This window comes from Gavialis gangeticus, unplaced genomic scaffold (genome assembly GCF_001723915.1).
Source record: "Gavialis gangeticus isolate Ggan-Ray unplaced genomic scaffold, GavGan_comp1, whole genome shotgun sequence".
Lineage (NCBI taxonomy): Eukaryota > Metazoa > Chordata > Crocodylia > Gavialidae > Gavialis > Gavialis gangeticus.
Window position 1 is genome coordinate 55,286,145 of NW_017729025.1, and position 11,565 is coordinate 55,297,709.

Here is an 11,565-nt window from a genome sequence, read left to right on the forward strand (position 1 = left end):
AATGTAGTCATCGGGCAAGGAAGCCCTCTTAGCTGAACAAGGAATTGTTGGACCTCATTAAACTCAAAAGAGGTCTACACCAGTTGGAAAGTGGGAAGCATTACCAAAGAGGACTACTCAGCACTCACCTGCACCTGTAGAGAGCAGTGCAGAAAAGCCAAGGCACACACTGAACTCAGGCTAGCTACAGGAATCAAGGACAACAAAAAGTCCTTCTTCAGATATATGGGAAGTCGAAAAAAGAAGAAAGATAGCTTTGGGCCCTTGCGAGATCTAATAGGGCAACTGACGTCCAATGCTCAAGAAAGAGCTAATCTCCTAAATGACTTTTTTGCATTGGTTTTTCACCCTCTCAAGGGGATCACACTGTCAGAAAAGACACAAACCATCCTGGGAGTGGGTGACAGGCCCAAAATTGATGTGGATTAGGTGAGGGAACACCTTGAGAAACTGGACATTCACAAGTCCGTGGCCCCAGACAGAATGTACCTAAGAGTCTTGAAGGAGCTGGCAAACATCATTACATCCCCCTTGACAAAGATTTTAAAATTTGTGGCTCTCAGGTAAGGTCCCAGAAGACTGGAAAGGAGCTAATGTGGTCCCTATCTTCAAGAAAGGGAGAAGGAATGACCCGGGGAATTATAGACCAATCAGTCTGATGTCTGTCCCTGGAAAAATCCTGGAGAAAATTGTCAAGGGATCTATCAAGACCAGACTAATGGAAGGCAAGCATCTGAATGCCAGCCAACATGGCTTTGTGACTGGCAGGTCTTGCCTGACCAACGTCATCTCCTTCTATGACCAGGTAACACGTGCCCTGGACAAGGCAGATGACATGGATGTCAGATATCTGAATTTCAAGAAAGCCTTTGACCTAGTTCCCTATGATGTCGTCATGGTTAAGCTGGGGAACTGTGGCCTTGATCATCTTACAGTCCAATAGCTAGGTAACTGGCTATGGGGTTAGACCCAAGGAGTACTAATTGATGGGAACAAATCAACATGGCGCAGTGGAGTCCCTCAGGGCTCGGTAGTCTTTAACATCTTCATTAACGATCTAGATTCAGGAGTCAGATGCGAACTGGCAAAGTTAATGGATGACACCAAATTATGGGTGAGGGCAGTCACACCGCAGGACAGACTGAGGATACAGGCCGGCTTGGACATGCTTTCAAGGTGGGCTGACCAAAACCTGATGGGCTTAAATGTAGAGAAGTGTAAGGTGCTGCACCTTGGTAGGAAGAACCTTCAACATACTTACAGGCTCGGCAGTGCTGCGCTCACTAGCACCACGACCGAAAGAGACTTTGGGGTCTTGGTTGACCACAAGATGAATATGAGCCACCAACGCGATGCTGTGACTGGCAAAGCAAACCAAACTGGCATGCATCCATTGATGCATCTCAAGCAAAACAAGGAATGTCATCCTCCCGCTTTACTCGTCCTTGGTGAGACCGCAGCTGGAGTACTGCATCCAGTTTTGGGCCCCCCACTTCCGGAAGGATGTGGAAAAGCTTGAGAAAGTCTAGGAGAACCACTGTATGATCCAAGGCCTGGAGGGCAGGCTGCATGAGGAAAAGCTGAGGGACCTGGGACGCTTCAGTCTGGAAAAGAGAAGGCTCAGGGGGACGTGGTAGCAGCCTACAATTATATGAAGAGGGGTACATCAGGACCTGGGAGAACAGCTGTTTACCAGAGCTCCCCAAAGGATAACAAGGTCTAATGGCCATAAACTCCAGGAAGGATGATTTAGACTAGACATAAGAAAAAAGTTCTTTACGGTGCGAGTGTCCAGGGTCTGGAACAGACTCCCCCCAAAGGTGGTGCAAGCACCTACTCTTTAAAAAAAAAACGTGGATGTTTTTCTTGCTGGGGGTCACATGATCCCAGCTGACTTCCTGCATATGGCAGGGGGGCTGGACTTGATGAAGTCCCTCCCAGCCCCTAGTGTCTATGAAATAAGGAACCATTCTGCCCAGTGGAAAAGGAGGAGCTAGGGTTCAGCTGTTCAACCTCTCGCCCTCCACCGCAGCAAGGCCGAAGGTGGGCAAGAGCCAGGATAGGGTTTTGGGCTTGGCTGGACTATGGCAGGTGTGCTAAGGACATGGCAGGACCTCAGAGAAGATACCTGCCCCTTCAGTCAGGCACATGATCCCAGTCAAGTCTTCTTGACCCTGTAACGGCCCTAGAGAGTTCAAGCTGCTGTAACTCACAACCATGGAGCAGGGAAAGAGGAGCCACTGCAACGAAGGCTAAGACTGAGACGGCTTCTGTAACTCTTACCTTCTGCCTCCTCAAGCTGCCAGTCATACTTCACCCAGTACTAAGGTGTGTAGAACCCTTCCCCTCTCTTTGCCCCGGCTTACCCAAGGATTGAACCTCCTTCAGGGTTCTCAGCTTCACCTCTGCACTGAAATTTGCTATGCCACATCACCAAGGCCTTGTCTGTGCTTACCTGGTTCTGCCAGCAGAAAGTCTAGTGCCAGACAGCAATGATTGAGCCACCACAGCGTGTTTATATCTGCATTCTTCTGGCAGCCCCATGTGGCTGCACTAAGGAGTTGTGCTGCCAGAGCACAAAGGCTTCCCTGGGAAGGTCTCAGCTCCAGGGAGAGACCACAGGAGCATCTACGTACTGTTCTGCCAACTGCTTGATGGCAGCTGAAGTCCTATTCTGGTTAGCAGAGGTGGGGTAACCCTGTTGGCAGAGGAGAGGGTGCTGCCAACCACAGAGGGTTCAGAGTTCTGCTGGCAAAACTCTGTAGCATAGAGCTATCGGAAACTAGGCCCTACTCAGCCAGTACCAGGCAGTCTGAACCTGAGCCAGCACAGTGCACTGACCAGAGTCTGCATCCAGCCCAGTGAGCACCGGGCCCCCTTCCAGACAAAGCACAGGAGGCCAGGGTATAAGTAAAGGTAACATTTACTGAGAGATACAGAACTGAGTATTATGAAAGACGTACATGGATGGAGCTGGTAGCAGCACCGGTGGCGGGGGAGATCCAGACCCCTCTCCCAGCATGCCAAGAAGAAAGGAGCCAGGCGCTACCAGACAGGCAACACAATGGAGATAACTGCAGCATATGTATTTGTAACAAACAGACCATCATAACATACACTTCTATAAGATCACATCTAGTGATTATATAAATCCATATAGAGATCGCTGTATAAAACCTTTGTAAAAAATATAAAAAACGTGTAAAAATGTGCATTTAAAAGCACGGCCGACAGGGACAGCTGGGCTGTAAACATTATACTGAGAATGTGCTTGTGGGGGCGCCTGCGCCACAGTGCCACGGACTGGCCCAGCCGCGAGACGGGGCTTGCATCAAGTGTTTGCACTTCTTTGTTTCAGATTCTGCTCTGGAGTGTGCGCAAGGAGCAGTGGCAGGACCAGGGGGACGGTGACAGGACAGGCCTGGGGGATCTGGCCAGCCTGCCTCTGTCTGCTGCCTGCTCCCCACCCTGTGGTCATTTCTCCTGGGTCGAGCCCCTGCTCCCAGCTGGGTGCATACTGGTAGTTACGGGGAGAGGGGAAGTTGGAAGTCCCTGCTCCCCTCACAACTTGATCCAGACTCAGGGTAGACTGCAGAAGGCTGCTCAGTTGATCCCTGGGGCAGGCAAGTGGATGGAAGAGCCACGATGAGGTATTGCAAGGGGCTGCCCTCACCAGAACCACTAGACTTGCTCTGGGTGCAGCATCAGGGAAGGATGAATGGCAGGTGCCTGATCTTCTCCTCCCCCATATTTGGTTGGTCTGTAATCACCTCTGAATTCTGGCTGCACAAGGTCTGGGGACACAGTTCTTTGTACAGTACATAGATTAGAGACCCTTGGAGACCCCACTTCCTGTCTCCTCCTCCTCCTGGCCCAGAGATCCTGTCACTTCTTCTCTAGTTGTTCAAGCAGTGGGTTGGCTTCGCTTTCTGGCGTCTTGATGCTGTCTGTCCGCACAATGCATGTGGGACGGTGTCGGTTCAGCATCAGGATCAGCTGCTGCCTTTCTTGCTTCAGCTCCTCTATCTGGGCCTTCAGCTCAGCATTCATGAGCTCCAGCCGCTCAGACTCCTAGTGGGGCCAGAAATGCAAGCAGACGGCTTTAATCCATGAGCTAACCAATGAAGGAAAGCTCAGCCTGCTCTCACCCCACCCCAGAAAGTGACCCTGCCACTCTGGCATATACAAAGCATGAAGAGAGACTGTTCTCTGTAGCATAGAGTGGGATTGTTCCCTGCCATGTGTTTACTAATGGTCTGCCCAGTTTTCAGTGATCCAAGTGAAGTAGACCAGCCTCAGGGGTGGGATGAAAAATAAATAAATAAATAAATAAGTCAGTCTACGCTTATTGTTAATGTGTAATGTGCACACACCCTTTGCATGTGTCCACAGCCCTCTTCATAAAACAGCTAAACTCTGCCACCATCAAGGCATGCAGGTTTGTCTCCTGGTGAACAGATGGTCTGTGTGGCTCCTGCCCCCAGTAAGTCCCTCCAGAGAAGGCGCTTTGCAGTAGAAGCGTTTTCTGCATTGATGTAAAAATAAAACTGAGGCTAAAGGGAACCCCAGGTTCTCAGGGGGTTGATGAGCACCAAGAATGGCAGCTTTTACTCTGAACTTCTTCTGCTTTGTTTCATTTTTAAGAATAGTCACTTTTATGATAAACACCTTTTACAAAAGCCTGACATCTCAGGTATGGGGGACCGAGTCCAAGAGTTTGCCCCCACTGCACACAAATGCATGGGTGTGACCCCTGAGGGAGTTGAAGGGGGGCACATCTATGTTGCAGGTTGGGAGTGCAATGGCACGCTTGCTCCCTGTGAGGGTGCCACACTGTGGGAAGAAAGAGTGATTAGATAGCAAGTGCACCTGAACTGGGAATTGCCAGCCTCAAGGGCAGTGGTTCTCAACATTTTTGGACTCAAGGCACCCCTCACTGGACATGAGGTAGTCTCCACAACTGTTGTTACTTGAGTGGCACCCAATTTCAAAAACTAATTCATATATGACAATGTTTACCTCCCTGTACAGGGGCTGGGGATTGGCCAAACAAGGACAAGCCTACTCCTCACACCTCCTGGCACCCTTCAAAGGGTCCAGTGGCACCCCAGGGCCAGCATCTGATGAAGTAAATTCTAGTTAATGAAAGGTTCTGCTCTGTCTATAATCTCACATAGGTAATCTGTAAGGTGCATATCTGCCCAGCCTTCACCCTTGCTCTAAGAGCCGCCAGACTCTGTCCATTTCACTGAGGCATGTCGAGCTAGTAGGTCTCAAGAGCATGTCCTCAGGCTCACCCTGATCCCTGGAGCCCCTGGTTTTGTTGCACTCACTTGGGCATCTGGCCCATCAGCTTCTTGGATGGGGCCTGGCTATAAGAGAAGCAGGTCTCATCCAGATGGTGGGGCATGCGCTGGCAGGACACAGTCCAGCTCATGCCCCAGAGAAGAGTATGTCTGATGCCTTCCTGCCCTCACAGCCTTCTGTGCTGCAGAAGCAGGGTGAATGAACTCTTTAAAAAACACCCATGGGAGGGTTCCACTTTCATGCCTCTTGACTGGAGGGTGGGGGGACCCAGGTGTCATGCTGCACTGGAGCCTTGCTGCAGAGGCGATCGCTGGCCAGACCAATGGCCAGGGCACTCACCCGCTGCAGGAACTCCGTTCTCTCCTTCTTCTTGTTGCGACATCGGGCAGCTGCTACTTTGTTTTTCTCGCGGCGCCTTTTCCTCCTCTCCTCTTCCTCATCCAGCTGGAAGGGGACACAGAGCCCCAGGTTAAAGCAGAGGAGTGATGTGGTTCACAAATCAGTTTTATCACTCGATCTCATGGCAGGGAGCGATTGGCAACAGTATAAGAAGCAGCTGTGCATGCTGCCCACACATGGCTCTGTTCATGCTCTTCAGCCCTGGTCTGTGGCACCTTTGGCTATGCAGGTCTGGCTTTTCCTTCCCCAACACCCCTGTCAATGTGCCTCAGTTCTGCTCCCACTGCTGGGGTCAGGGACTGGTAACCAGGTAGATCTGTGACACACTAACCCAGTGGGGGTCAACCTTTGTAGCTTGCTTGCCAAAAAAATCAAGCCCCACACCTTCCCTGAATGACACTCCGATCCCCCTTCTCTATCTGCTGCTCAGATTTCTGCCTCATGCCCTATCTGCTACTGCTGCCTGAGCCCTCCATGGTCTCCTGCATACCATGCACAGAGGCTGCCTGTGCCACTTGTAATGTGTGTGCCTCAAGTTGACCACCCCTGACCTAGCCTATCTCCATAAGTGGCTCCAGGCTGAGGTAAGTTCTCTGCATTAGTAACCTGTGTCTGTATCAGAACAGCACCAAATTTCACCCTACCCCAGCACAGAGATGTGCAAGCACAGGCAGAGAGGCTGGAGAGGTGCTGTGGTAACTGCAAGCGTCAGGAACAAGAGACCTTGCCAAGCATGCAGGGGCTAGAACAACCAAAAGGAAGAGCCCCTCAGCATATTCCCCAGCCCTGCAGAACAGTGCTTTTGTGTCTTCCCCATATTAACTCAGAGCTGATCCTGTAGCAGAGGAGTTCTCAGCTGTGGGACACCGATGTGCAGTGGGTGGGTGTCAAGGGCAGGCACAGGAAGAGAACCAATTGACACCCTCCCCCCAAAACAGACCTGGTGCTAAGTTGTTCCACGTGCACTAACTCTGGCACAGGTTGCAACAGAGACACTCAAGTAGGGTGCCGTTAGCCCTGCTGAGATGTGCAGCTTGTTAGCCCAGGTACAGCACCTGTATCACAACCATGCTGCTTCCTACAGAATCAGGATGTACAGTGAGCTTGGGTATCTGCAGCCTGCCCAGCACAAAGGAGGCAAGCCAAAGGGCTGCACATGGCATTAGTAGAGAGTTGGACCATGCAGCATCAAGATGTCAAGGACCATTACTGGTGAATCAGCATGGGAATGGACATGTTTTCTCTGGGGACTATCCAAACTGTGCTGCAACTCAGGGGAAGAGACAAAGGAACTGTGTATTCCACAACTGCAGAGAAGCAAAGCACACAATGAGCAGGCAGGGCAGTGAGTGGTCTCAGGCCAGGAGCTGGTCAGAGTCAATAGCCACAAAAGCCTGAACAAGCTGTTTCTGACTGGCTCCAGTCACCCCCTGTGCAACGCGATGGATCAGTGTCCTTGGCTGGGTGCACCTCTCTGGCCTGTTTATTTGTCACTGGCTGAGCAGTAGAAGGCACGAGGCCAGTGCGTACAGAGGGCAGCAAAGTGGACGGTGGAGCCTGGCACCCGGATTCCATGACAGCAGGGGTTGGTGAGTTTCTCTGTGCTACTGACCCAAGTCACACAGACAGGCCAATAACCCTGTGGTCTGGAAACCTAATCAAAGGAATAGGGGCACTGCTGCAACTCTGTTCACAAACCTAGGGCTGTCAAAAGACCCCCAAAAACCACTTGTCTAGGCACAGTGAAGCTCATTAACACTCATTCACCCCCAAAGACAATATTATGGGTGGATGGGTCATTTTCGACCTGGAGGGAAGTGGGCAGTGGGGTCCCCCAGGGCTCAGTCCTTGGGCCTGCACTGTTCAATTTCTTTATTGGCAACTTGGATGATGGGGTGAAGAGCAGCCTGTTTAAACTCGTAGATGACACCAAGATTTGGGGTGAGGTGGGCACGCTAGAAGGGAAGGACAGATTACAGCAGGACCTGGACAGGTTACAGGGGTGGGCAAATGGAAATAGGATGGGATTCATTACTGACAAGTGCAGGGTGCTGCACTTAGGCAGTAGGAACCAGCAGCATACTTATAGGCTGGGGAACTCCCTTCTCGAAAGCACAGTGGCAGAAAGAGATCTTGGAGTCATTACTGACTCCAAGATTAACATGGGCCGACAATACGAGAACACGGTCAGTAAGGCTAACCGTACCTTGTCCTGAATCCACAGATGCATCAGAAGCAGGGCCAAGGAGGTGATCCTCCCCCTCTATACGACACTGGTCAGGCCGCCGTTGGAGTACTGCATCCAGTTCTGGGCGCCGCACTTCAGGAGGGATGTGGACAGCATTGAGAGGGTCCAAAGGAGGGCCACTCACATGACTGGGGGAACAGCAGCGCAGGCCCTACGAGGACAGGCTACAGGACGTGAACTTGTTCAGCTTTCACAAGAGAAGGCTGAGAGGGGATCTGGTGGCCATCTATAAAAACTTACTAGGGGGGACCAGCGGGATTTGGGAGAGACCTTGTTCCCCCAAGCGCCTCCCAGAGTAACAAGAAATAACGGCCATAAATTGCTAGAGAGTGGATTCAGGCTAGATATCAGGAGGTGTTATTTCAGTCAGGGCGGCTAGGATCTGGAACCAACTTCCAAGGGAAGTGGTAATGGCTCCTACCCTGGGGGTCTTCAAAAGGAGGCTAGATGTTTACCTGGCTGAGGTCATTTGAGCCCAGTTTTCTCTTCTGCCCATGGCAGGGGGTCAGACTAGATCTACAAGGTCCCTTCCGACCCTACATCTATGAATCTATTATCATTACCCAGAAAATTACTCAGGTTGCACTGTCAGTAGTTGGGAGCCTGGAAAGTCACCAAAAAATCTTAAAACTGCCACTGAATCAGCCTCCAGGAGACAGCCTTAGCCATGAACAGTGCAGCTCTCCATCTCTCTATTGTTCCGGGGACTTCCAAATCCAGGAAGCTATCAAGCTAACCCACCTACCTAGATCTTAGCCATCAACTTGAGTGTGCTTCTTTGAAACGCTTAAGCAGCAGCATATTTTGTCATCACTTCAGCAAACTATCCTTGCCATCTCTAAAGCCAGCTGCAGTCACTGACAGGGCAACTTTGTAGCAATTAGGACCAAAATGGACCATAGTCAATAGAATTCCCTCAAAGTTGACAGGATTTTAAATGTTGTCACATAACTAGAATGGAAAGCTAGGAAGTTTTACACATGTCTGTCTGTATGAGCTGAAAACCATGTTCTCCAGACCTCCTACCCTCCACAGGCAAAATACTACATGCATGTTTGTAAAGCACATGGAAACACAAAAGGTGGGGGAGGAGGGAGAGAGAGGCAGAGCTGGCTGCCCAGATTTAATTACATACTTGAATTTATCCCACTCCCTTCAGTTCAGGGAGAGGCTGGCACTGCCTTGCTCAGCCGCAGGGACTGGGAGCACAATGAATCTGACTGGGGATGGCACCTTCAAGAGAAGGACTTAGTCTTTCTTCCTGGGGGAGTGCTCTGCTGTGGTCTGGAGGGATTTCCAGCAAGCACAGCAGCCACCCTTGGGGCAGTGGTTACATATTCAGGTGGCAGCTTCAGTAGAGTGTCAGCCTTACCCCAGACTCATGAAAGTTGCTACCAGCTGTGTTAGGCACCTGGCCATTCAGGCCAAGGAGTGGTGTGCTGTTTGCCACAGGAAACTGGGTGCCTTAGCCATACTAGCAGAACAAGATGCCAGGCTCAGGCAGATGCCTGACCTGTCCTGAGAGCAGTGGCTGTTTCTAATTCCCCCAGAGATGGGCAGACAATCTATTCAGCAGTGTATGCTGCTCCCACCTGCAGAGAAGGTTCAGCACAGCGAAGTGCCCAGCATTCACATGCTCCGGTCTCCACCCTTGCCCATATATGAGCATCCACACTCAGGGATACTCCTTCCAGGATGGGTTGGGAGGCAGCTTCTCCTTCCCAGTGCCAAGAGGGTCCCTTTCCTCCCGGACAGGAGTACAGCCATAGGTACTGACTCCATGGGCACTCCATGGCTAGCGGGTGCTCAGCACCCATGGAACCATGCTTGCAGACATTAAACACCACCCCTCCTCAAAAAAAACCAAACCTGTGCTTTACTGGAAGCAGCAGCATGTTACTTCAACATAGCTCTGCAGCATCTGTAAAGATTGGGTGCTTCAGCAGGGCTTTCTGGTGCTTTTAGCTGATTGATTCAGCTTTAGCTATTAGATTAAAGCTCCAAAAAAGCCCCACTAAAGTGCCCCATCTCTACAGACACTGCAGAGCCGGGGTGAAGTAACGTGCTGCCTCTTCTGGGCATGTGTGGGGCTCAGCACAGGAATGCACCAAGTTAAAAGTAAAGCATTGATTTTTGGGGGCTTTTTTGCAGGGGGAAGAGGTTATCTCAGTAAGCACCCACCAGCAAAAGACAAAGTTGCTGCCTCTGAGTCTGGCAGGCAGGTGTCTCTAGTACAGGGGTGGGCAAAATGCAGCCCGCCAGGCCATTCTATCCAGCCTGCGGGGCCCCTAAAAAATTTAGAAAGTTAATATTTGTCTGCTCCTAGCTGCCTGTCATGCAACCCTAGGTGTCTTGCCAAAACTCAGTAAGCGGCCCTCTCCGCCTGAAATAATTGCCCACCTCTGCTCTAGTGCCTCCACTCAGAAAGGAATGAGGCCAAAACAACTGTGTCCACTGCTTTTAGCCACTCCTGAGTGCAGCAGTTCTGGCTTTAGGTCACCCAAGTTTTGGTTTCCAAGCTTTTGCCTTGGGCACTGCCATGAGGTGTTTTGAGCCTGAGATCATCATGAGTGTTGCAGAGGAGGAACATGCTGCAGCGCAGCAGCTTGGTTCCACTGCCTGGCACTCTATGCCCTGGGATTTCCCCTTTTTCCCTGCATGGTATTTGCAGACTAACAGTCAGAGAAAACTCAGCACTTTCAGTACCTGCTCTAGACTAGCACAGAGCAGGGCAGAGTGCAGCCTGCTCCCAGACACAAGCAGATGATCGGGCCTATGCTAAAAGGCTCCATGAGCTCTCTGCTGTGGCGTCAATCCTGGATATAGCTGGAGTTTCATGGGGCCCCTGTGGCATAGTGAGAGGAGGAAGGCAGGATTCCCGTTGTACAGATGGGAAGAGAGAGGCACAATGGCCGTGGCCCTACCTACCTGCTCCTGTTCCACATGTACCAAACCAGGAAATGAGGCAGTGAAGCCACTGAGGGCAAACCCCCTCTCTCGCACACACGTGGTTGTGCGCACATACACGTACACACATGCTGCTCTCAAGCTACCCGTCTGTAAGGCACCTGAGGCAGGGAAGACACTGTCCTCCTCCACAGCTGCTCTTATCTCTGGGTTTGGTGCATGTGGAATGGGTGCTGGATGACAAGATATGTTCTTTAGTGAGGCACACTACAAAAACAACATAGATAGGCCCAAAGAGGAATGCAGCTAACGCCATGGAAGGAGTCACTGGCAGCAGGAGGCACCAGAAAAAGGGGAAGCTTTGCCTTCAACAGGCTGGTATGGCATAGGAAGTAGCTGGAGAAAGGGGCTGTGAGGGTACAGTAGAGGGTGGTTTCCCAGAGCAGGGCTGCCAGAAGAGGGTCCTGGCTAGGATACACTCAGAGCTCCCACAGGAGCAGAGTCCAAGGCTGGGGCCCTTTATAGATTCATAGATTCATAGATTAAGGGTCGGAAGGGACCTAGTAGATCTTCTAGCCCGACCCCCTGCCAGGGCGGGAGAACAACAAAAAAACCCCCAAAAGAGAAACGGGACTCAAATGAGTCCAGCCAGGTAGGCATCCAGCCTCTTCTTAAAGACCCCCAGGGTAGGGGCCAGCACCACT

General features: G+C 51.2%; 1 protein-coding gene across 1 annotated transcript in view; it reads right to left on the reverse strand.

The window, feature by feature from the left end:
* Positions 1–2,905: 2,905 nt before the first annotated feature.
* JDP2 (Jun dimerization protein 2) overlaps positions 2,906–11,565 on the reverse strand; it is a 10,366-nt gene continuing 1,706 nt past the window's right edge. Inside the window, exons 2-3 of the mRNA XM_019518784.1 lie at positions 5,647–5,751; positions 2,906–4,071 (exon numbers count right to left, since the gene is read on the reverse strand). Coding sequence (XP_019374329.1) covers positions 3,886–4,071; positions 5,647–5,751 — 291 coding nt within the window. The 3' untranslated portion in view covers positions 2,906–3,885. The remainder of the gene's footprint in view (positions 4,072–5,646; positions 5,752–11,565) is intronic.